The 25681-nt window shown below is 65.5% G+C and overlaps 1 protein-coding gene across 4 annotated transcripts; it reads right to left on the reverse strand.

Annotated features, from left to right (window-relative positions):
* Window positions 1–312: 312 nt before the first annotated feature.
* Window positions 313–19311, reverse strand: SLC6A9 (solute carrier family 6 member 9). 4 transcript variants are annotated; one of them, XM_074596733.1, is made up of 14 exons: window positions 19294–19311; window positions 15139–15285; window positions 6395–6551; window positions 6104–6235; window positions 4840–5092; window positions 4627–4759; window positions 4339–4473; window positions 4153–4256; window positions 3838–4075; window positions 3584–3718; window positions 3156–3255; window positions 2778–2878; window positions 2408–2578; window positions 313–2168 (listed from the first exon to the last, which is right to left on the reverse strand). In XM_074596733.1, the coding sequence occupies exons 2-14, from the start codon at window positions 15166–15168 to the stop codon at window positions 1956–1958; spliced, it is 1902 nt and encodes a 633-aa protein (XP_074452834.1). In that variant the 5' UTR covers window positions 15169–15285; window positions 19294–19311; the 3' UTR covers window positions 313–1955. The 4 variants fall into 4 exon arrangements, with proteins under 4 accessions (XP_074452834.1, XP_074452831.1, XP_074452833.1 ...); XM_074596730.1 differs by lacking the exon at window positions 19294–19311 and adding an exon at window positions 17690–17830; XM_074596732.1 differs by lacking the exon at window positions 19294–19311 and adding an exon at window positions 15409–15426.
* Between the last annotated feature and the right edge of the window lie 6370 nt (window positions 19312–25681).

The raw sequence follows: 25681 nt of genomic DNA on the forward strand, positions 1-25681 counted from the left end.
TCTTGGGGCAGCACTGGGGGGGGGCTCCTGCCCCACAAGGTGCCCAGGGCTGCCCTTACTGTGCCATGGGACACTTCCTGCCCCTCCTCCCCTTGGGGACAACGGTCTCCCCTAGCAAGGACAAATCCCTGTAGCTCCAACTGGATTTGTAGGTATGACTGGGGCAAGGGAGTGTTCCCCATCGCCCAACCTGGCTGCTCAGTGCCAGTGCTGGACATCCAAGTGGAAAAGGGCTGCATCCATGGGACATGGTCTCCAAACCCCTCCTTCCCTCCCCAGGGTCCCCAAAGAAGGGCACAACAGGACACGGCCTCAGGAATATAAATCTCATTAAAATCTAGGATACTTTAGAACTCTACACCGGGAGAGACACTGGCACAGGCAGCGCTGCCCAGGGACGCGCGCGTTATTGCTAACAATTAGAGGTGAAGAGTAGCGGCGTGACACGTGGGGCAGGGCACGGGCACCATGCGGGAACCTGCGCCCCCTCGCCGCGACACGGCAGGGGGCTCGGGACGGGGGAGCTGGAACGTCCTGCCGGGGCTCAGCACCCACCGCCTGCCGCCACCGTGCCAAGCCGTGCCATGTCCCTGTGCCAACCTCGGGGCTGCGGCATGGGGAGCACAGGGCACTGGCTGGGAGGGGAGCAGCGGGATGGGAAGGGTCCCACCCCATCCACCCCAAATCAAGAGCTCCAGCCCGTTGGCTGGAGCTGGAAGACAGATTTAAGACCCAGTGCATCCTGCTCCACTAATACTGGTTGGGAACCAAGTGTCCCCAGATGGCTCAGAGCAAGCGGGCTGGTGCAGCCCTCTGTGTCTCCACTGGTACCTCTCACTAGTAGCAGCTGGGGGGGCTGGTCCATCCTGCTCCCCCTTAGCACCATGGAAGGCTCCCCCCGGCCCTCCCCCCCCCGCCCCCATCACCCCTTGGCCAGGCTTAAGTGCTCCCCAGCCTCCTGCCCCGCTGCAGGGCAGGCAGCAGTGCTGGGCTGTGCCCACGCTGCTTATGGCTGTGCCCGGCTTTGCGGGCAGTGCCTGGCCACCCAGGTGGGCAACTACAGCCCCTCGATGGGGCAGCAGGGTGGGGGTGGGGGAGTTGCAGTGCTGCATGGGGGGGGTGGGGAGGGGGGGGCCATACCAGCCCGCCGCCTGCACAGCCCTGGGGTAGCATGCATATGTGCGTGCCCGTGTGTGCCTGTACCGTGTCTGTGAGGGACACGCACGCGTGTGCTCTAAGTGCTTGTGTCTTGTGCTGTGAGATCCTGCTGCCCGTGCAGGCAGCGTGCTTGCCCCCCCGTCTCCCTGTGCTGGACCAGTGCCTGGCACTGTCCCTGGGCACAGCCACCCGTGGGACCCTGCAGGCTCTGAGCCACAGTGGGTGCCCAGCCGGGTCAGGGGTCCCTACAGTGCCAACCTCCACCATGATGGCCCTGTGCACACACAGCTTGGGGGGGGGGGGTTGTGTGGTGGGGGGATGTGTGCTACGGGCAGTCCCTGTGAACCCCAGCCCTGGTCCCCACAGGTATCCTCCCATGGGGGATACCCCACGCCATCTCCATGGGTAGGTCAGGAGGGTGCCCCACGGCGGGGCAGGCTGCCCGGCTGCGGGGGGGCTGGGGGGCATCCCGCTCCCCCTCCATCCTGTGCATCCCCCCTGGGTCAGGGCCCCTGCAAAGTGCCTCTGGCTCCCGGCCCTCCCGGGGCTGTGCCCCCTCCTCTCTTGTCCCAGCGTCGCGCACAAAGGTTACCGTAAACACGAGGGTTAACGAACGCCACGGGGGGGGGGGGGGGGGCGGGGGGGGGGTTAACCGGCAAGGAGGTGGGGGGGTCTCGGGGACGGGCGCTGAGAGCCCCCCGCGGTCCGGTGCAGCCCGGAGCCAGGCTCCGCCAGCGGAAGGTGCAAAAGTGTCACCGCGCGGGAGGGGTTAGAGGGGGTGTGGGGACGGCGGGGGGTCACAGTCTGGAGTCCTGGCTGTGGGCTGAGCCGTTGCTGCCCTGCACGGGGGAGGCAGCCGCCGCCTCGCTCCGGCCCTTCTCCGGCTGCAGGGGCTGCACCTCCAGGTGGGACTCAGTGGAGGGGCTGAACGCCGGGGCGTAGCGCCCGCTGCGGTGCTCTGGCAGCGCCGGGCCCCAGTCCTTGCTTGCCTTGGTTGCATTTTTCAAACGCTAGAGAGAAAGGGAGAGGATGGGGACAAGGTCAGCACACACCGTGCTCCCCTGCCCCAGCCTCCCCCAGCATGCCAGCGACTCCCAGGGGTGGCCGGAGATGGGGTGCCCCACGGATGCTGCCCGCACACAGGCGCTGTGGACGCTGACAGCTCCAGTGGGATGGGGGACAGCCTTGCAGGCAGCCCCAGGTGGGATTTGGACAAGGCAGGGGGGGGGTCTAGCTCCTGGCCACCCACCTCCAGCAGCGTGTCCCCCTCGGAGCGGCACACTTTGTAGATGGCGTAGATGGGGATGCAGATGACGGAGGAGAGCGCCATGAGGAAGCCGATGCTGATGGCCCAGGTGGGGTAGATGTAGTCGTTGTAGGAGATGGGCCGGTACTGGATCACTGTGAAGACCAGGATGAACTGGGGAGGGACAGGCAGGATCAGCCAGTGGAGAGCAGCCAGCCTGCTCTGCAACCCCCCAACTGCCCCACTCTGCCCCATCCCTGCTGCCCACCACAGCCCAGCACCCCCTTCCCGAGGGTGGGCAAGTGCCGGGCCCAGGAGGGCTCCCGGCCCCCTATCCTTCTATGGCCCCGTGCCACATAGTCACGATGCTCACAAAGATGATGGCGGGTGAGATGAAGCGCCAGCAGATCTGGAAGAAGAGCGGGGGTGGGAAGCCCAGCATCATCTCAATATCCTTGAAGTAGCTGCGGTGCCCTGCAGGGACAAGTGGCCATCAGCCCCCGTGCGACTGAGCTGGGGCCCCTATGGGACCCCAAGCCCCTTCCCATCCCTGCCCAGCTCCAGACCCCGGGTGGTGGGACCCACCAGGCTCCTTTGGGTCATGGGTGCCCTGATTGGCCAAAGGCTTTGCACTCCTCAGCCAGTTAGCACACAGCAAAACGCTGATTGGCCAGAAGTTAGCACACCCTCTTCCCCACTGGTTGGCTGGGACAGCCCTGCCGGCTGATTGGCCACAGGTGTTTGCACCTACCATAGATGTACATGATGGCCACGCACATGATGCAGGAGATGACGACCAGGGAGAAGCTGGCGGCGTAGTTGTCCATCAGCAGGAGCCAGTAGATGCCCGCCTGCAAGAAGGATCCATTGGCATGGCTGCCCCAGCGGTACCACTGCGTTGTCAGGGCACCAGCACAGCCGTGCTGCCAGGGCCAGCATGGCAACACACAGCCTGGATACCACCACCATGGTCGGCATGGCAACACCCGATGCCATCGCCAGTGTTGCCATAGCAATGCTTAGTCTGGATACTATTACCAGTGTTGGCATGGCAACACCAAGCCCTGAGTGTCACCGCCACCAGGGTGGTCATGGCAACAATATAGACGTGGCTGATGGTGTCAGCACAAGGTCGCCATGGCAATGGCACCCCGTCACCACAGTCCTGCGGTCATCTACCTGTGTGGTGAGTGGGACACCCAGCAGGAAGCCCACCACGGCCACCCCCAGCGTCACGAAGGTCTTCCTGCGGATGATCCACTCGTTGCCCACCTCGTCCACAATGGCCGTGACCAGGGTCTCCAGCAAGCAGAACTGTACATGGGGTGGAAAGGGCAGCATGTCAGCTCAGACCACCACCTTGTCCCCACCATGCCACCCTGCCACTCCAACCCAACTTGCTAGCCCCACCACAGTGCCCCATCATGACCTACCTGTGTGCCCAGTCCCAGAAGGATGAGCATGAAGAAGAAGAGGATGGACCAGAGGGGCGAGATGGGAAGCAGGGTGAGGGCCTCAGGGTAAGCGACGAAGGCCAGGCCAGGGCCGTGGTCAGCCACCTTGGAGACGTCCACGCCCAAGTGGTTGGCCATGAAGCCCAGGATGGAGAAGATGACGAAGCCAGCGTAGACACTGGTGGCGCAGTTGGTGATGCTGATGATGATGCTGTCCCTGTGGGGAGAGTGGTCAGGGTTGGTGGTAGGGCTGGAGGACAGCAGCGGGGCTGGTGGCCGTGGCCGGGCACTCACCGGTAGCAGTTGTTGTGGAACTTGTTGTAGGAGGCCATGGTGATGAGCCCACCCCAGGCACAGCCCAGTGAGTAGAAGATCTGTGAGGCTGCATCACCCCACACCTGTGACAGTGAGGTGGTCAGTGCTGTGTCCCCCAGTCCTCCTCCCTCTCCTGGCCACCCACCACCCCTCGTCCCTGCTCACCTTGGCGTCAAGGATCTTGTCCCACTGAGGTGTCAGGTAGTACATGATACCAGTGAGGGCCCCCTCCAGCGTGATGCCGCGCACGAAGAGGATGGTGAGCACCACGTAGGGGAAGGTGGCCGTGAAGTACACCACCTGTGGGGCGGCATCTCAGTAGGGCAGGGCTGGGGACAGGGGGTGGGGGCCACAGACAAGGGGATGTGGCCTGAGACAGGGGGTGTGGTTATGGTATGGGGCAGGGGCTATGGACCAGGAGAGGGGTTATGGTCCAGAACGTGGAGCGGGTACCTTCCCCGAGGACTTGACGCCCTTGATGAGGCAGAGGAAGACGACGACCCAGGAGACGCCCAGGCAGCCCAGCAGGGGCAGCCTCACTTCACCCAGGTTCCCGATGTCATCCGAGAGGTCCAGCACATACCTCCTGCGCAGGGGGCAGCCGGCGTCAGCAGGGCCCCGACACCACCACCTCCTCCCCTGTCCCCCGTCCCCCGTCCCCACTACCTCCAGTACTCCTCGCTGGGGCTGGTGCGCTTCTGGGTGGTGTTGAGGAAGCGGGTGAGGTTGAGGGCGGCGCGGCTGGAGACGTTCCCGTCCAGCACCCCCACACAGTCGGGCGTGTTCCAGGCGTTGCTGCAGTACGTCCAGGGCAGCACGCGCGTCATGGACACAAAGAAGTAGTAGAAGGCAATACAGATCACCACGTTGTAGTAGATCCCGATGTACGTGGACACCACCATCATCCCGTAGCCCACGCCTGGGAACAGCACCGGGGAGGGGTGAGCGGCATGGTGTGGCGCAGGGCGGGCACGGCGCGGCGTGGTGCGGGGAGAGCGGGCGGCACGCGGCGCTGTCAGCAGCCTTGCAGCCATGCTGCGGCTCAGGGCCCGCCTACGGCACTGGGGTGAAGCACCCCACGGCTCAGTCCACCACCTTGCATGGGGTCCTACCTCCAAGCAAGCCCGGTGGCACTGAGGGTCCCCTGGGACATGTGGCAATGCACAGGCTGCAGGCAAACCCTTGGGGTCTGCAGCCCTGGAGAACCACTGGGTGGGGGTCTTGCCTTGCACCGCCATCGTGACTTTAGGGCTGCAGCTACCTGGTGGCAGGTGACAGAGGTCACACAAGCACGGGGACATGCACCCAGGCTGAGGATGTGTGGGCGCATCACCCAGCAGGCAGCATGTAGGCATGTGCCAGGGGAATTGGCAGCGCGGGAGCACACCGGTGTGCCAGGAGATGCACCCGCAGCGGGTCTAGCCATGGCAGGGCAAGCTCTGAGCAGGGCTGGTGCCCATGGGGCAGGGAGAGGACTGCAGGAGTGTGCCCACAGCCAGAGGGGCCATGGACACCCGCAGCATGTTCAGGGGACCCGAGCGGCCTCTGCGAGGATGATGCACGGGGGACACATGTGGCGTGTGCAGGGATGCATGTGTTAACGCCTGCAGCGGATGCCAGTGCAGGGCTGGGGTGCGCACGGGGGATGCGTCGTGTGTGCAGGGACATGTGTAACGCGTGCAGGGGACGCCAGGCGGGCTGTGTGCGCAGGGCAGCGTGGCCTGGGCCGGGTGTGCGCACAGGGGACCCCTGCAACGTGGTCAGCAGCGTGTGTGCAAGGCTTGTGTGTGCAAGGCGTGTAGGGCCGTGCGAGCCGCAGGTGCCTGCATGGGGCTGTGCAACGTGACAGAGGTGTGCGTGTGGCAGGGGGGGCTGTGCTGGTGGGTGCCCCATTGCTGACGGGTGCCGGTGGGGACGGGCAGCCCCTTACCTTTGAACATGGGGCTGACCCTCCAGACGCCAAGGCAGCCCTGGCTGGCGAACTGTCCAAAGGAGAGCTCCATGAAGAAGAGGGGGATGCCACAAAACACCAGCATGATGAAGTAGGGGAACATGAAGGCACCTGGTGGGTAGGAACCAGAGGGTGAGAGGGGGCAATGACTCTGGGCACAGCAGTGCCCCCCCCTGCTGGGGGTCCAGCAAGCACTGCATGGGGCCAGGCGCATGCCGCCACCCCTGCCCTGGGGCACCCCGCTCCCCCGGCCCCCCCCCAAACACCCACCTCCCCCATTGCGGTAGCAGAGATATGGGAAGCGCCAGACGTTGCCCAGCCCCACGGCGTAGCCCACGCTGGTCAGCACGAACTCGATCTGGTTGCCCCAGTTGCCACGCTTGACGCTCTTGTCCTGCTTGCCCCGCTCCCCAGGCACGGCGCCGTTCTGCGGAGAGATGCCATGGGGCACGTCAACCGGGGACCCCCCTGCCAGCCCCATCAGAGGGGCAACGGCTGCTGAGTGGGGCCGGGTGGTCTCCGGTATCCTGCCCCATCCCTCCCCCATGCCAGCACCCCCCCCACTCTGCCCCGCCACACACAGGCAGTGCCAAGGAGGGGGGAGGGCAGCGGTGGTGGCCCCCCCAGTGAATAGCTCTGCCTGGAGCCCGGCTGCAGCGGAGGAAGAGCCTGCAACTCATACAAAGCAGGTCTGGGCGCCTGAGCACAAAAGGGCCTCTGTTCCCAAATCCCTCCCTCCCCGTGCTCAGCAAAAGAGAGGCCCCGCTGGGTGGCCACTGCCCATGGCTAGGGGGGAATGGTGGGACCCCCAGGGTGAAGCAGGCCCCCCCAGTGGGGATTGGGGTGCAGTGATTAGAGCTGGCAGGGGGCTGGGTGACTCCCCCCCCCCCGCCAAAGGCACTCCGCTGTAGCCAGGATCCTGCTGCCGGCTCAGTGCCCAGCAAGGGGACAGTGCTCGGGGCAGTGCAGGGGGGCGTCCCGTGCAGGTGGGTCCCCCGGGGACAGCCCCAGTGGTCCCTCACCGCAGGGGACCTGGGAGGGGCTGGCCAGGGGCAAGAAAGGGCGCATTGTGCAGCCTGCCACACAATGCGAGCTCACACCAGGGAAAACAACAACAACAGGGACAGGCACCCGTCACCCCCCGAACGAGATGGCACCCATCACCCCGTGGCTCCGTCCCAGCGTGGCCCCCGGCTTGCACTAATATCCTGCCCAGATGCTGCCGAGCTCCAGCAGGTTGGGCTGAGGGCAGATGGCATTTTGGGGCACCGCGGGTGCCCCGAACCCTCCCATCCCCACCTGAGGCCAGGCAATGGGTGCATGGGGTGCGGGTGGGGATCAGTCCACAGCACCCATGACCCTACGGGAGCAATACGGGGTGCCGGCAGCCTTAGCAGGATGCCGGAGCTCTGTGGTGCCAGTCTCCCCCCACGGGTACCCCTGTGCCCACGCTGCTCCCCCCATTACACTTGACCACCCCACCCCCCCATGCACCCCCTGTGATGGCTGACGTGGGCAGCGAGTGGGCCACAAATGGGAGCCGTCGCTTCGGATCTGCTCACGCCGGCGGGGCGCGGGCAGCAGGCGCGGTGCACCTAACCGTATCATTCGATTAGGGCCGGCACAGCCGGGACGTGATGCCCGGCGACTCCGGCACCGCGCTGCCAAACAAAGCCATCTGCTGCGAGCGGGGCCTGCACGCGCCGGGGGATGTGGGGGGGCTGCCAGGGCATAGGGCTGGGGGAGAGGGGCGATGGGGGGGGGAATCGGCGGGCGCTTTGGGCTAGGCTATAGGGGCTATAGGGGCAATATGCCAGCTATGCCACCGGGGCGCCCATGCCAGACCCCACGAGCAAAGGCTCCATCAGAAATGAGCTCACAGCAGCCCCAGGTGCTGGGGGACCCCCCCAGGGGAGGCTCTTATTGCGGGGTGCTGAGCAGGAGCAGGGCTGAGGGGTCCCCGGCGTGGTGGGGGACACTGGCACTGTCCCCATGCTGGGGCACGCTGCCCGCTCGAGCAGGCTGATTGGATCGGGAAGCCTCCGATTAAGCTGCTCGCACTAACGAGGCTCCTAATGAGCACCACGGCCAGCAGGAGGGGGGGGGGCAGCACTCCAGCCTCCCTGGCAGAGGGTCCTGGGGGGGATGACACTGCATGGCCCTGGCTCAGCCTGGAGCGCCAGTGCCCAAAGGGGACCTCATCCCTGTCCCAAAGCCAGAGTGCCACCCCCCTGTTCAGGTGACCCCGGCATGGCTTCATCCCCATGCCCAATGGGGCACCCCGGCTTAGAGCTGCCTGGCACCAGTGCAACAAGAGCGTGAGGCCTCTGCTGCCCCCCCCGCCTTTCCTGCAGCGTGGGGCTTCAGTGCACTTGTCCCCAATAAGGGGGCAGCCACATGTGTGCCCATGCATGCACAAGCAGGCACACGTGCACACACGCTTGCGTGCTCACCCCTCCGCTTGCTCCAACCCCCCCTCTCCCCAAATCTGGGAAGGTCACCCCGTCCTTTACACTCATTAACCTCCCTCCCAACCCCACACAGTAAAAGGGAGGGGGGCACAGGGAACCCAGGCATCCAGGAAGACGAGACACACACCCCCCCGCCACCCGCCGTCACTGCCGTTGGGCTGGGACAGAGCTGGGCAGCAAAGGGGGAGCTGCCCCCCAGCAAGGATGCAGCCTCTATATGGGGGGGCGGGGGGGGGGGTTGTCCTGCTCCCACATCCCAAATTTTCCATTCATGTGCTTCCATGTAGCCCCAAAAGATGCCTGCCTTGGGTGAAAACATTGGGGAGGGGGAGGAAGGATGCCTCGGGCACCCTGAATGTCCCCAGGGATGTTCAGGGTGCCCAAGGCACCCTTCCTCCCCCTTCCCCAGGATCGCCCCCCCACCCCCACGGCTAAAGCTTCCCCAGCCCAGCAGAGCAGGCATCATCCATCACGCCGCCTGGCACCAGAGCCTTTCTCATGCTAAGCAGCGTCGCCTTGCACAATGACAGCTTGGCTGGGGTGCCCGGATGCCCCCCACTTCCAGAAGGGGCCCTGATTTATGGCTGGGAAGCTCGCGGCAGTGGCAGCGGTGACACTGGGAGGGGATGTCCCCATGGGAGGCATCTCCAGCATGGTCTCCTCCACTTTTCCCCCCCACTCAAACTGCCCCCCATGGGGGCATTTCAGCCCAGCAGAAGTGCCCCATGGGGCATCAGCCTCCCTTGAACCTGGGGGGACCCCCAATTCCTGCCCTGGCCCTGGGCTGTTCCTGCAATGCCAACACAGGGTACCAACCAGCCCCTGATGTCATCAGCCTGATGTCATCGCTCTTCACCATGGTGACGGTTAACGCAGTCGCGGCTGGGCAAGGGCCAGTGTTGGGGGGGATGCAATGGAAGGTATAAATAGATGCTAATTACATTGTTTGCCAAACTCGCCATTCTTCCAGGGCAGGGAAGTGGGGTGCAGGATGCCTGGGGCAGGGGAACCCCCACCTGGGGCGGGGTTCCCTAGGGATGGAGGGATGAAGTGACTTGGAGAGGGGTCCCTAGGGATGGGGTGACTTGGAGAGGGGTGTGCTGGGTGCCCCCACTGGCTGTCCATGGATCCTGGGTGCTGTGGTGGGGTGGGTGCCCCTAGAGTCAGCCCCTGCACTCCTTGTCCCTGGCACATGGGGTAACGAACCCACAAGTGCCAGCCCTGCACCAGAGGCTGCCGTGCCCTCCCAGCCTGCCTGTCCCGGCTCTGCCAGCCCCACCAGCACATCCCAGCCATCCCTGCCCTGCCGAGCCCCACGTTCACGCCTGCCCTGGCATGGCAGAGGCATGGCATGGGGGCACAGGCACCTGGCACAGCCTGGGCTGTGGCAGCATCAGCCGTGGGTGCCAGAATGGGCACAGGCACGGGGGCACTCCCAGAGCCAGGGTGATGCAGTGCCGAGAGCGATGTCCAAATAGCAGGACACCCCCATCCCAGTGCTTACACAAGCCTGACCACCCCCCCATGCTGCCCAGCCCCACTGAGAGCCCTGGGCATGCTCTGCCAACCACCCACAGCAGCACCAACCCAGCCCAGGGGTACCATGGGGCATTGCTTGCTGATGCCCATGAAATGGTGGGGGGAGAAAGGGAAGGATCTTTGCTAGATTTCCCCTGCAGCACTAAGCAAGGCAAAGGGGTGCTGTGCACCCTTCTTGCAATTGGTAGGTTCCAGAGTTAACGAATACACAATTGTCAGGCAATCTCTTCTTGCTCCCAATACAGCTGAGGTCACGGAGGTGCTTGGTGCCAAGCTGTGCACTCCCTCCCCCAAGGCACCCCATGTCCCTGGCTGTGGGGCTCGAGGGTGTCTCCCCAGCGTCCCACAGCACAGAGCTGCAGTTGCGCCTCAGTCCCCCAGAGCCATCACCCCAGAGCCAGCACAAAGGGACTTGGAGACCCATGGCGGTGGGGGGACAGCACTGGCATGGCTGCCATCCATCCCAGCCCCCAGTTCTGCCCCCCAGATCCTGCTCTCACCTCTCCACTGACCTGCTGAGGGGGCCTGGAGGGGCTCGTCTGCCTGCGGCTGCCATCTGGGGGGCCAGGCTGGCCAGCTCGGCGAGTCCCCGGCTTCATTGGCACCTCAGACTCCAGCGCAGCAGCCACCCGCCCGCCTCCCCCCGCCCGCTGCCTCCGGCGCTTGGCACCGCTCCCCGCTCGCCTCCTGGCCAGGCTCGGCCCCTCGCTGCCCGCCCCACCGTGACACTGGTGCCCTACCATGATGCCTGTCCCGGCACCATCCCTGCCTGCCCCACACCACGGGGAACCCCCGTGCCTCAGTTTCCGCCCCCCCCACGAGCCATGGCACCACGAGTCCGGCATCCCCCCCATAGCAGGCGCAGGCAGGGCACGCTTCGCAGCAGGCTGAGCCCCATCCGGCTTAATGAGGCCTTATTAGCGGGGTCCAGCTGCTCACAGCCCCGCACGCTCCGGCGGGCAGCTCTGCCCTCCCTGCGGGCATCGCTGCCCATCCAGCTGTGGCGGGAGCCTGCGTTTGGAGCATGGTAGAGGGCCACGTCCCCTCAGAGCCCCCCAGTTCCCACGCCCCAATGCCCCCAGCCCCACACATGTGTTCCAGCCCCTACGCCCATCACCCACGCAGCCGCCCAGCCCTACACAGCCGACCCCAACCCCTGGGACTAGAGGGCTGCGGGGACCGGGCATGGCCCTGCGGGGGGACAGGGACAAGCCTGCCAAGCCTGGTGCCACACTACTTCACTCTGACGTCATGCTGCTGGCGACATCATGGGGTCTCCATGGCAACCCTTGCAAGGTCACTGCCCCCCCGGGGGACCATCTGGCTAGCAGGAGGGCTGTGCCACGACCCTCCGGGCACCCCGCAGCCTCCCCATTCATCCCCTCGCCAGTGTGGGTGGCACCCTGGTGTGGTGCCGTGTCCCGCGGGAGGGCGGGCATGGGGTGCCCTCCAGCCAGGCTCGGGGTGCCCCAGCTGCTTCCAGCCCTGTGCCCTGGCTGGGGAGCATGGCCAAGGCGCCACTGAGGCGTGATGGCGCACCAAGGGCGGGGGGACGGGCCGGCGCTTTCGGGCAACCATCTGGGGTCCGGGCAGCGGCGGGCGCGCACGTGAACAGCACACGTGTGCAGGGCGGGTGCTCAGCCCCCCGCACACCAGCACCCAGTGCCTGTCCCTGTCCGCTCCTGCACTGGCCACCCGGTAGCTTGGGACATGCCCCATCCATGGGATGGCAGCACCCAACTGTGCCCCATGGGACATGTGCCAGCCCAGAGCCACCCCATGCTGTGCCAGCCCCAGTGACACCAGCCCTGCCCCACACGCAGCCAGGCACTTCCCGTGCCCCTACACCCCACAACATGCCGACACCAGCATCCCTCCATGCCCCAGATGCACCACCTTGCGTGGGCCACCTGCGTGCCACCACCAGACATCCTGCCATGGGCACGCTGGCCCCCATGTCCACTGCAACAGCCTGAGCATGGCACAGTGGGACCCACTGCCCCATCCCGGGGATGCCGGGCCCTGCACCAGCCCATGGGAGTGCAGTGCTGGTCCTCCACCAGCCAGGCCAGCGGGCAGAGGGGACTACCAGCCCCACGGGGACATGCTGCTGAAAACAAAGGGCCTGCAACTGGACCCTGACCTTCCCTGCTACCCCAGTCCCTACCTCGGCTGGCTGGTGGTGTTGGGGCCGCCCCAGTGAGGCAGGGGCGCTGGCCACATTGGGGATGGCCGTGGGTCTCCCAGCCCCGTCACCCCATCCCCAAGCAGGGCTGTAGGGACAATGTCCAGGGACCTGCCCCGGTGCCACCATTCCCTAGCCGGGCGCTTCCCGACAGGGCTGCCTTTCTCTGGCCTTATTCTCCTGGGGCAGACACGATTCTCCCAGGGCGTTCAGGCAGAAAAATCCCCCGCTGCACCCCCCTCCCGCCCCCATCGCTGCCCCTTGGTATTCCGGGAAGGGCTCCTGCAGCCAAGAGCCACTTCCGCAGCTCCGCTGGCCCCCCTGCCTGCAGCCACTGGCTGGCGGCACTGCACCGCTGGGGGTGTCTGGGACAGGCAGGGACCCCCCAGCCCTTAACCCCTGGCAGCGTGGTGGGAGCAGCACCTTGCTGTCCACCTGGGGTGGGCTGGGGAGATGGCAGGAGCCCACCTGGGCCAGGCACCGCGCAGCGGAAGGCTGCCCGGCCGTGCCAGCAAGGCAGCCCTGGGAGTCAGGAGCCGCTGGCACTGCTGGAGCCTGAACAAAGCGCACTGAGGAGGACAAAACGAAATGTCCTTAAATGCCAGAGAGGGAAAGGCTGTCAGACCCTCCCTGCTCCCCTGCGGCCCCAAGGGGACCCCCCTGCCTGGCCACACAGGGCCTGATCCAGCCCCTGGAGCTGCCCTGCACCCCAGTGCCCCGCTGGGCACCTGGTGCCACGGCCTCTGCAGGGTTTGGGAGGGGTGGAGGGGGGCACCGCGCACCCTCCTGCCTGCAATTTTGGAGTCAGCATGCAGAGCTCCCATGGGGCGTCCACAAAATGCGGGGCCTGCAAAAGCAGGACACGGCACCCTTGTCACCCTGGAACTGATGGGAGGGCGCAGGCCCTAGCTCACAGGTGGGGAAACAGAGGCATGGCTGCAGATCGCCCAGCTGCTGCCTCCACCACCCCTGTCCCTCCCCAGGCTGGGCACAGTGGGCCACCCCAGGCCCCAGTGCAAACCCACCCGCTGCTGGGGCTGCACACACCCCCCTGGGCAGGGGCTGTGCTGTGGGATCCCAGCCGAGCTAGGAGCTGCGGCGGCAGGATCTGCACCTGCAGGCAGGGATGAGAGGACAGGCAGGGACAAGCGACTGGCAGCGCCCTGGAGGCTGGCCAAGGAGATTAGCTCCCTTCCCCAGTGACCCAGGCAGCTCAGCAGCCAGTGCCCGTCCCACCGCAGCTCTTCCCGAGACTCTCACAGCTAGTACAGCACGGGGATGCTCCGGGAGCATGGATGCTCTCACGGGGACCTGCCTTCCTCCCGCAGCCCCTGCACCAGCACCCCCATGCATGGGTGTCCTCTCAGCCCTGCAAACAGGGGAGTTCTGGGCAGAGGGCTGCGAGCCAGGGTGGCCAGCACAGCGCTTGCCAGACCCAATGGTCTCCCACTCTTCCCCACCTCTCTGCATGCCCTAGTTCTGGGGTGGGCTGGTCAGGTTCTTCCGAGAAGCGAGTTAAAGATTGACTGGGAGCGGGTGGGCGCTCCCACACCTGGCTCCCTGACGCAGGTGCCAGGCTCAGCCCTTGCCCCGGCGCAATGGCAGCTGCTCCAGCCAGGGCAAGGACGCAGCAGCAAGCACAGAACAACGGCAAGTGCCCTGCATGTGCAGGAGCCTGTGACAGACCCCCGATCGAGTCTGGATACATCCCTGTTCCCAGCCAAGGGCTTCTCCTGGAGAAATTCGCCTTCCCATCCCACGGTCCGCCCTGAACCTTCCACGCTGCCCGCTGTGAGCGGGATGGGCGCTGGGGTCCGCGCTGCAGGCACAGCCGGCAGGGCCACGCTGGGACACGCTAGCAGAGGAGACGCATGCATGCGAGTGCACTGGAAGCACGCCGTTCCCCTGGCTCTCAGCTTCCCAGGGAAGTCCTGGCTTCAGGCCCTCTGGCTAGAGCATGCAGCTATTTCGGGAAGCCCCCCGGGAAGGGGAGGGCCCGGCAATCATGTTGGCCCCAGCATTCAGCTCCCATCCATCGGGAAAAAGGGAAGAGCTAAGCCCACCCTGGGCTCACCTGCCCAGCGCAGCACAGCAGCTTGGAATGGGAATCCAAGCTCAGGGCTCCCAAACCGCTCGCTGCAAGGTCTGGCACAGCAGAGCCACCGCAAGCATGGGGCCACCGCAGCCCTCCAAAGAGGACACATGCCAGGCACGTCCCACATCCACCCAGGGCACCGAAGCCATCCCTGGTGCAGGGCAGCGCACAGCATCCTGCGACACACCACTTGCGAGGATGGAGGGTCGGGCACCGCATTGGTGCCTGGAAAAACCTGACTCTGCCTGCGCACCATCCTACCAGCCCAGCCCAGGACAGACCACCGGGTGGAGGTGGAAGGGAAGCAGCCCCACACCATGCCCTCTGGGGGCACCCAGCACGGACGGGGACCTGCGCCCTTTGCGGAGAGCAGGCGGAGGAGCCACCCTGCCGGAGCTTTACGGCCTTTGCCGCCCTCATGGAGAGCTGGGGCGGGCGATAAGGCTGGGGAGAGCGCCTCAGACAGGCGATAGCATCTCCAGGCATGGCAAGACACCGCACCCAGGGAGCCTCACAGGCTCAGATGGGCTCAGGGCAAGTGGCAGCCAGCGTCTGCCCCATTGTCACCATGCTGGGGGAGCACCGGGGTGGCACAACCCCAGCCAGGGGTCCTGGGAAACATCAAGCCTTACAGGAGCCCCGGTGTCCTGCTCCCTGCACGGGGTGCTCCAGGTATCCACGGCAGATGCCCACGCCAGCCCGCTCCCTATGGCCCGGCACTTACCAGCAGCCCCTCGCTGCACTTATCGGCCATCCCTGGAGGCTGGAGCGCGGTGTCGGCTGCCCGCCGCCGGGTTCCTTGCCTGCCCGCTCTCCGTTGCGCTGGCCGCGGCACCAGCACCAACGCGCTTCAATCCACCGTCAGAGCAAGCTGGGCACAGGGGAGAGAGACACCAAGAGAGTCGTGACTGGAGGGGTGGGCACATCCCCGCCCCGGGCCTCCCCCTCCCTCCAGGAATTGGGGGGCTGTGCCAGGCGCGTCGCTCCCCCGTACCTGCCCGCAAGGCACACGGGAGCAGGGCTGGTGGGGGATGCAGGGCCCGGGGCCAAGTGGGCTGGTGGCAGGGTCTCTTCCTGCTGGCTCCCACCCCCTCCGGCACCTCCGAACCCCCCTGGCACCCACACGAGCGGCAGCCCCCAGGTGTTTCCCAAGAAGCAGTTAAAGATTTACCCGGTGTGGACAGACGACCTTGCGGGCAGCTGGCTGCCGGCCTCCCGGCGGGTGGGCGTCGGGGGCTGCGGGCAGGAGCAGGGGCCCCCTGAGCGCTCCCCCAGCAAGAGCGGGAGCCGAAGTGGCTGCGGCACACGGCAGCACCGGGACTGGGCACTGAGCAGGGCCAGCTCAGGGCTCAGCTGCCGCGCAGGACACAGATGGGAAACGATTGCCTTCTGCCCCGGTGCATCGCGTGCACGTGCAGCGCAGGCAGGGGATGAGCCACTGGGCTCTGCCAGGCGCCAGGTGCTGCCGGACAGGGCATGGGTGCAGGCAGCTGCCTCCCCTGCCCTTACCCCTGCCCCATCCTGGGGCTGCTGGGGGCCCCATGGGAGCAGCGGGGCCTGACCCCACTGAGAGGGACAGCCGCTCTTGCAAAACACCAGTTTGCTTGTCCGTGCGACAACACCAGTGTTTGCGGATCGCACACCCAACACTGAGTGCCCTTGCTGGCCGGGGAAGGACCCCTGCCCCCCTCACCAAGGGTCCCCTACCACCACCACCAGCTGAGCGCTGTGGGTCTGGAACGATTGGCAGAGGGGCACAAGGCCCTGAAGCTGTGGGGAGGGAGCATGGGCAGTGGAGATAAAGGACAGGAGGCCGAGGGATGTGGGGCGAGCCCCCAACCTCGGCCACAGCCCCTCCAGCGCAGGCAGGCTGCTGCCAGCAGATACTGAGTCCCACCGCCAAACCCCTCCCCAGGAGCAGCTGCATTTCCAAGGGGAGCTGAGATGTCATCACTGCCACAAGCCTGGCTCCTTGCACGGCACAGGGACCTCTCAGACGTGGGAGGTGCAAGGCCGGTGGCCGGATCTCCTCCCCACTGTACACCTATCGACAGCCAGCCAAAAGCTGCCCGCCCTGCGGCCCTGAATTCAGACCTGGGACTTGTCCTGTGTTCTGGGAAGGGAGAGCGCCCAAGGGGACGGCCCGCCACTCCCCCCAGGGTCTGCCAGGCACTGATAAGGCGCTTCATGCCTGCGTAAATGCTGCTGGCTTCGGCTCCCAGCCTGGCAAGGAGGCAAGCGCCCAGCCAGGCGTGAAGCAGCATGGGAGGGATACAGGGATGCCCGAGGTGTCAGCATCCCCTGGGAGAGCCAGGCAGGAATGGGATGGGATGCAATGCTTCGTGCTACTGGGCAGCTCTCCTGAGGCTGCAGGATGCCGTGACAGCTCAGGGAGCAGGGACAGCTCGTACTTCAAGGTGGGAGAGCTGGCACTGTGGAGGTGGGGGTACCTGGGCACCCACGGGGGCAGCCAGCTGGGTGCCACACCTCGGCGGGGGAGGCAGCCCACAGCACCCATGGGAAGGCCACGGATGCCCAGCTGCAGGATGGAGCCCCCCGTCCCTGTCCCCTCCCGCCTGGCGAGCAGCCCAGGGCACCGGTGCAGCTTCTGCCACCTGCGAGGCCATTTCCTCCGCCAGCATCCACCGGGCCCGCTGCAGCCGGGGATGCCCGGTACCCACGCCCTGCCTTCCCCCCCCGGCCTCCCTCCCAGAGGCGGCTCCGGCGGCGGCCCCGCGGGCAGCGCCCGCCGCGACGCGCCCGCCGCCCGGCACCCCCCCGCCGCCGCCCGGTGCGGCACGGCGGCGGGGGGGGCCCGGTTACATCAGCCGCCACGTGGTGGCTGCTCCGCCGCCCCGCCCCGGCACATGCCCGTGGAAAATTACCGCCAGCCCCCCCGCCCCGACACCGGGCCGGGCCGCCCCGGTCCCCGGCGCCCCCCCCGGGTGCAGCGGCGGGCGGCCCGGCTCTGCCCGCCGCGCCCCCGCGCTCCCCCGGTACCGCGCCGACCGCGCCGGGAGAGCAACAGATGCGAGACCGCCCCGCATCCCGCTCCCGCCGCCGTCTCGGCGGGGGGCCGCTCCCGGTGCCGTTCCCGGTGCCGTTCCCGGTGTCGCTCCCGCTCGCTGCCGCTCCCGATGTCCCCGGCCCCGCCGCCCCGGAGCTCCTCGCCGCCCCCCTCCCCGGCAGCTCTCCCCCCCACTCACCGCCCCGGTGCTCCCGCGGCTGCCGGCCGAGCCGGGCACCCGGTGCCGGCGGAGATGCGTGCCCCTTACCGTGCCCATGCCGCCACCCGGCCCCTGGCGCCGCGCCGAGTCGGCCCGCAGGGGCGCCGCGCCCGACCCGCTGCTGGTATCGGTGCCGGTGCTGTGCCAGGCCCGGAGCCGCCGCCGCCGGTGGTGCCGAGTTAATGAAAGTTTGGAGGTCGGTGGGGGCTGGCGCCGCCTCTCGCCCCCGCCGCCGCGCTCCGCCCCCCGCGCCGCCGCGCTCCCCAGCGCCCCTCTCCGGTACCCGCACCCGCACCGGGGGCGCCGGGCACCGGCGGGCACCGGCGGGGTGTGTGGGGGGGCACACGGTACACGTGGGCACGCGTGGTACACAGGGCACGCACATGGGCACACACGGGCACGCTGCGCACACGGGGCGTGCACAAGCACATGTGGCACACATGGATACATGGGCACACATGGATACACGGGCACACACCGGGACACTATGCACTTGGCACACTTGGGGCGCACACACGGCATACTTGGCACGCATGGGCACTCGCAGCCCACATCGGCCCACAGGTATGTGGACACGCAGGGGCACATGCAGGCTTGCACAGGCACATGGCCCACATGGACGTACATGGGACATACGGGCACACACAGGCTCCTACAGGGCACACACGCATCTGCACACAGGTGTTTTCACACCCACGAGCACACACAGAGGAACAGCCGCACACAGCTGTACACACAGGCTCACACCGCCAGGACACAGCACCATGGCAAACCTGGGCAGGGGGATGCTCGTAGGCTCCGGCCAGGATGCGTACGGTTAGTGTGACTGTTGTACATGTGTGTGTGCATGTGTGCACGCGTGCGTGTCTATTGCACATGTGTGGGTCCATGTGCACACACCTGTGTGTCCATGCATGTGCATGCTGCAGCCGGTGTGACTGCTGGCACACGTACACACGTGTATGCATGCAAAGCTGTGCACATGTAGCTGTGTATTTACGTGTGCGTGTACGTGTGCGTACACACATAAGTGTACATGTCTGTATCTATATACATACACACGTATGTGGGAATCTACATGTGTGTGCACTCTGTGTGTGTCTGTACGTGTGTGGGTACATGCGCACACGTGAACATGAGTGTACACAGGTGTGGTTGCACCTACTGATACACAGACACACACAAAGACGTATGTGCATGTGTGCGGCCCCGTACCCGCATGCATGTGTGCACATGCATGTGCAGCCAGCGCACGCCCCCGCAGCCCAGGCCAGATGTTTCCAGTAAAGCATGACGGGTGTGCTGGGGGCCACGCCTCGCCTGGCCCCTCGCCGAGGCCTCCCCTCCCCTCCCCATCCTGCTGGGCTTCTCACATGCCGGGACCGGTGTCTGAACCCCGGCACCCTGCCCTGCACCCTGGATCTCTCCCAGCTCCCAGGGCATGCTGCACACCGGCGCCTCGGGCTGTCTCTGGGGAGCGTGGCAGGGGTGCGGTGGGGGCCTTGCGCCCCAGAGCCCGGCACCCCAAGTGCACCAACAGCACGGTCCATTGAGTACTCCTTGGTCCTTTCCACCTCTGCAGCCCTGCACCCTGTCCCAGGGCTGACTCCCCCCGCCCCGGCGCTCCAGCCAACTGGGGGAGCATCCCTCACCTGTCTTGCCACAGATCCCCGTTGTCCCTGTGCGTTGCTGCCTGGTTAAGGAAATCCTCGGCATCGGATGGGGTGGAGGTGGTGGCAGCAAAGGGACGTCTGGCCACAGGCCCCACCGCCACAAACTCGCCAGGGTGCTGGGCTGCAGGATGGGAGACCACACCAGCACGCTCACTCCCCGACACTGCTTTCGTTTTGCAAGTGCAGTAAAGCCAAAGTCAAGGCACCCACAGCAGGAAGGGGAAGGCAGCAGTGAAACCAGCGGGTGCTTGGGTCCTCCCACGCCCTCCCAGCACCCGCGCATGGCTGCTCTGCGCCAGGCGCCGGGCTGCTCGCTAGCACCCTCACTCCTGGCTGCATGTGGCCTCGCACCCCACCCTGCAGCCCAAATCCAGTGCCCAGCAGCTGAATCCAGCATCCCACACCTGGTATCCCGAATCCAGCATCCCACACTAGCATCCTGCACCAGAGCCAGAACCCGCACCCCTGCCTCAGGGTCTGGGCTTTGGAGAGGAGCTGACAACTGCCGAGTTGCAGACTTGACCCTCAGGGTATGGATTTCTGTGTATGAAACTCATGCTTTTAACACCCCCCTCCTCAGGGTCTCGGTCCCTTTTTGTGCATCTCCTCTGTGTGCTGTCCCACGTCTCGACTTGGGGAAATAAGAGGAGGGGTCCCGCAGCCCCCGGCAGGTCAGTGAGGGGCTGCTCCTGCCCCTCCATGGCCTCCAAGACGCTGCGGTGCCCTTGCAGCACCCTGCACCTCGATGTTAACGCCTCCTCCCCAGGAGCCTGGGCACTTTGTTCATTCATGGCTTTGGCCACGGTCCTGCTGTGCCAGCCATGACTTCCCTGGGGTCTCACGGTGCCCAGAGTCACAGAGGGGCAGTGCCAGAGGGATGTGGGATGGCTGTGAGCCTACAGCTTGTGCCCCCTTCACCCATCTTTTCTCTCCTGCTAGCAATCTTCCCCCCATTTCCCCCTCTTTGGGGCACCCATCTCCCTCCTGCCTCACCATCCCTCCTCCAGGCTGACAGGTGTCACAGTGTCCCCCAAGTCCCCGCAGGGTGTGGGGGGTGATGCCACAGCACCCCTTCCCCAGTGCCATTCAAGTCTGTGGGGCTGGTGGCTTCCTCCCCTGCGGGTGGGTGCAGTAACCCCATGGCAGCTGAGGCATCTCTGGGGGTGACATGGGTCAATGTGCAGGTGGCACAGACACCTCGACAGCATGGCCTCTCCTCTCCTTTCCCATCTCCATGGGTGCTGTTGCCTGGGAAACTGAGGGCAAACATGGGCAGGGATCCAGAGGGGTGAAGGGTGGTGAGGAAGTGCCAGCTCCCAGCACCTGAGAGAGGGCTGGGCCGGCCGAAATGCCAGCGATCTCCAGAGACTTCCTATGTGCTGGATGTGTGGCACGGGGCCGTGGTGGCCCCTAAGTGCTCGGGGCCCAGGCGTGGTCCAGAGCTTGTCCTTGAGTTTGGGGCTGCGCCAAACGCAGCAGGAATTAATGCTGTCCCCCTCTGTGTGCCTGGCATGGTGGCTGGCTGTGCACCTCCCGGAGGGACTTGGGGGTTGTGTCCCAACCTGCTTCCTGAGTACTGTGAGTCCCAGCACCGCCGGGTCTGGATATGGCCCCAAGGTCTCCCCGCGGTGGGAAGCTGCATGCAGAGCCAGGGGGTCCCTGCCCTCCCCACCCTCGATCGCACCCCCAGTGCCTGTGTGTGTCCCAGGGTGGGAGGCACGGGGAGGGCAAAGCTTGGCTTTGGCATGATGGCATGTCACCGAAATCAACCAGTTTTCTTTTAAACTAGCTTCTAGGAAGTGGCTGCCAGCTCTCCAGGATGTAGGTCAGCCCCAAAGGAGACTGGGCAGCTGCAGAGACTGGGGGACCATGTGCCCTGGGGTGACCATTATCCCAGTCCCCCAGCTTCCCACCTAAGCTTCGGGAAGGAATGAGCTGGCAGGGGACACCCTCTGCCGTCAGGATTGGGGGGATGGGGGTAGAAGTCCCCATATAGCCTGGATGTGCCCTCTCTGGGGATGGCACAGCCACCCCTGCATTATCAGGAAGGACACCGCAAGAGGGGCAGGGGAAGCTCCAGGGAAGAGCCTCCAGCTTGGGTTTTGCACGTTCAGTTTCCCGTCTTTCTTTTCTCTCCAGCTTGGGTTTTGCACGTTCAGTTTCCCGTCTTTCTTTTCTCTCCAGCATGTCCTCCACATCCTGCAGGGCACACAAGGAGAGGAAGCCCCCAAATTGTCCCTGATTTGCCAGCAATTTGAAGCCACCTTGTAAGAGCCATGTCACACCCCAGCAAAGACCTGATGTGTTTGCAATGCTGTGGGGTCAGTGCTCTGGCTCTCCCCTGTGACGCAGGACCCCTGTCCCTGCTGTGCCGAGGGCTGCCCCTCACCCAGCCCTGGGCTCTGCTCCCTCCCAGGCTCGGCTGTGCTCCTGCCCTGCGGCTTCGCCAGCAGCTCACACCCCCTCCAGCTCCAGGCTTCGGCTGAGTGCCACAGCCTGGGCGAGTGCCAGGGCAGGCGAGCGGCGTCGGGGATGGGAGGAGATGCCGCAAGCATCATTGCTCCCGGCCACAGGGAGCTGCGTCCCCAGCAGCCACATCTCCTGGGGACTTTCCACTCCAACTCCTGGGAAAATTCCCTCACGGAAGATCCAGTCAGCCGGGGGGAAGCTCTGGCTCGGATGGGTAGCAAGATGAGTGGTCAAACACGCAGCGTCCTGGGGCCAGTGGCCATTGAGGATGAAGCTGAGCCCTCATGCTGCCCCACGCTGCCCTCCCTGCAGCCCACCTTGGTGGCACACAGCCCACCTTGGTGGCGGCCAGCTCTCAGCAGAGGGCTTGTGTTTCACACTGTGGACACGTGCGGCTGGCAGGGACAGCCCTGGGCACAGACAAGGGTGCCATTGCCGGGAGCTCATACTTTGGCTGCAGGTCCCAAGGTTGTCGTTCCTCGCCCTGCCCTGGTCGCAGCTGGCTGGGAGGCACAGAGCCGTCTGGGTGGGTTCAGCATCACCCATGTCGGCTCTGCACTGGGCTGCCTCATCCCGGGGCTGTGGGTCTCCTCTGTGTGCGGGGAGCAGCGGGGTGCCGGGGACTTCATGGGAAGTGTGTGTACCTCCCCTAACGTTGCTCAGGACGGCACCCAGGTCCCTGCCCCAGCGCAGGATCTGTGCTGCAGAGAGCATGACAGCTGGGTTGCCTTGGGCTGCCCAAAATAGCTGTCCCCTCTCCCCCCTGCTCCCTGTCCACCAGGAGGTATCCCATGACAGTGCCCCACGGACCTGGAGCAGCTGGAGGCGGCTGCCATCCTGCTCCAGCACTCAGCCAACCATCCGTGGGCTGCTGTCGGCTGAGGACCCCAGGCTGGGATGAGCATTTCCCTGGGGACTGTGTCCCCCGAGCACTGCCCTGCCCTGGTGCACCCATGGGTGCTCTGCCAGGGGAGGGTGTGCAGCCACAGCCCTGGGGCTCTGCAAACCCAGCTTTGCCCCCCGGACGGGGATAGCTGGTGCCCGGAGGCTGGGCAGGGCTCGCAGAGCTGCTCCCGGCTAGTGTTGCAACTTGGCGGTCAGCCACGTGCCGCAGGGTTCCCCCCCCGTCCCTGTCCCTGTCCCTGTCACACCACGAGCCAGCCACACACAGGGACCAGGCTCGTGTCTCTCTGCTGCTGGGTCCCCCTCCCTGGCCCAACCAGCGAGCTCTTGAGCCGTGGCAAAAGGAGGTGGCATTGCTGCCCTGCCCAGGCTGGTGCTGCGTCCCCGGGGAGCGATGGGCAGGCAGGCGGCTGGGCATAAATCACGCCTGGCTGCTGGGGCCAGGCAGGGCAGCGTCCCTGGCGTGCGGGGTTGTGGCACTCCCACAGAGAGCACACAGGGGTGAGGGACAAGGGACAACGGCTGCACCACCAGCCTGGCAAAGCAGCAGCCAGCACTTGGCCACATACGATGTTTGCCAGTCCCTGGGGATAGTCCCCAAGGGCATCTCCTCCGCATCCCTGAATGCAGCGAGGAGGACGATGTGCTGCCCACCCAGCTCACCCCGCACTGCCCCATCCTGCATGACACAGGAGTTTTGGTTCCCCTCGGGGAACATGCAGGGTGTAACCATCCATGCAAACATGTCCCCTCCACCACGTCATGCCTCTGACCCCTGCTGAAAGTCCCTGTGGGGAATCCAGACAAACGTCCCCAGGGCTGGAGTGTGGCAGGGACATACAGTGACAGGACGGGGCTTGGGGCTCTGGGAAACAGTGCAGCCCCCTGCAGCTCTGACACCTTTCTCCAGCCAGGGTGCTGCCATGGTCCTGGCCAGGAGACCATGGTACACTGAGGACTTAGTGAGCCGTGTAACAGCAAGCTGGGCTGGGCAGCGTCCCTGGCGTGCAGGGTTGTGGCACTCCCACAGAGAGCACACAGGGGTGAGGGACAAGGGACAACGGCTGCACCACCAGCCTGGCAAAGCAGCAGCCAGCACTTGGCCACACACAATGTTTGCCAATGCAGGTCCCTGGGGATAGTCCCCAAGGGCATGTCCTCTGCGTCCCTGAGTGTGGCGGGGAGGACAACGTGCTGCCCACCCAGCCCACCCCACACTGCCCCATCCTGCATGACACAGGAGTTTTTGTTCCCCTCGGGGAACACGCAGGGTGTAACCATCCATACACACATGTCCACTCATCCATCCTCCACCACGTCATGCCTCTGACCCCTGCTGAAAGTCCCTATGGGGAATTCAGCCAAGCGTCCCCGGGGCTGGAGTGTGGGGAGGGGGACACACAGTGACAGCGTGAGGCTGGGGGCCTGGGAAACAGTACAGCCCCCTGCAGCTCTGACACCTTTCTCCAGCCAGGGTGCTGCCGTGGTCCTGGCCAGGAGACCATGGTATAGGAGTTAGTGACCTGTGTAACAGCGAGCCTGAGCAGGCCCAGACCTGCACTGTGGGCATCCCTTGGCTATGGGGTAAGATCAGCTGGGTTAGAAGCCAGGCTGTAAGAGAGGAGTCTGTAGGGAGCTCGTACCTGGTACCTGCCATGTGCCTTTATCTGAAACAGCAGCAAGAAGTTCTCATGTGAGCATTTTTTGGTGGTAGAAGTAATTAATAGAGCTGTTTTCTTCTAAGAAAAATAACCTATAATAGCTCAAATGACTAAAATGCGGTAACCCTTTCCACCAACGGGGTCTGCGTGGCATGCTGTGCGTGAGTTGGAGGTCTGTTTGATGCTGTGCAGCTCAGGGTTCCTGCATCTGAAGGGATCTAAGATTATCTGTAGTAGTCTCTCTATAGTATGAGCTCTAATAAACAGCATTTTGAATGACACTTTAAGAGTCTGAGTGCCTTTTCCACTGGGATCACAACAAACCAGCACCTCCTGGGGCAAAACCAAACACCAGCTGTGTTTGGAGGGGGGAGGTGCCAGAGTGGGAAGGGGCAGCTGGAGGGCTCCGTGGTTGAAGTCCACGGCCTCCAGGATGGCTGAAATCCCTGGTGCTGGAAGCGATGAGCGGGTGCTCCGGCCGCTGCCTGCAGGCACGGCCAGGCCTGATGCTGGGGACCCCCTAAGCGGCTGGGGGCATCCCCCCAGCGCACGTCCGGAGGGATGGGGGCGGGGGCACCGCACGGACAGGGGCCACCGTGCCTGGCGGGGGATGCCACCCTTCTGCCGGCCTGACCCGCAGCTCTCCCCGCCCTGCGGAGGGGACACCGGGGGACCTGGCGGGTGCTGAGGACCCGCGCTCTCATCTCACGGGCAGAAGGGCCGGAGCCCGGAGGGGAGCTGCCGGCCCGAGCGGGGAGGAGGAGGAGGAGGAGGAGGAGGAGGAGGAGGAGGAGGGCCCGGTGCCAGGCTGTCCCCAAGCCGCCGGGAGGGCTGGGAAGGGACCGGGCTCCCTCTGCGGACAAGCGCCGCTCACTGCAGCCGCCGGCAAAGCAGCCGGGGCCGGCTCCTGCGGCACCCTCGGGGATGCTGTCACCCGCGGAGAGCCCGGAGGGGGTCCCCTGCGCCCCTACTGCTGGCAGGGACAGGGGCTGTCTCCTCCTGGGGTGCCCCACGCCTGTCTCCTGCAGCCAGGCACCCATTGTCCCCAGCACGGCTCCTGTGTCCCTGAGGAGAACTGGCAGGAGCTCCAGGGGGAATGCCGAGGGGTGGCTCCCTTCGGGGCCCTTCACAGCCGATAAAATCCAGGGATCCCTGCCCTGTGCTGCCGAGTGTCCCTGAGCCTGAAAACAAGAACCCGAGTGCCCAGGGACAGGGACAGGAACAGGGACAGGCAGCCTCCAGGCACAGCCAGGCTCTATCAGGCAGAGAGAGGCTTGTCCCCGGGACACGCACCCCGGGCGGCCCGCTGCTGAGGGATATTAGTTGTTTAGCGT

Source organism: Larus michahellis, chromosome 8, assembly GCF_964199755.1.
Source record: "Larus michahellis chromosome 8, bLarMic1.1, whole genome shotgun sequence".
NCBI lineage: Eukaryota > Metazoa > Chordata > Aves > Charadriiformes > Laridae > Larus > Larus michahellis.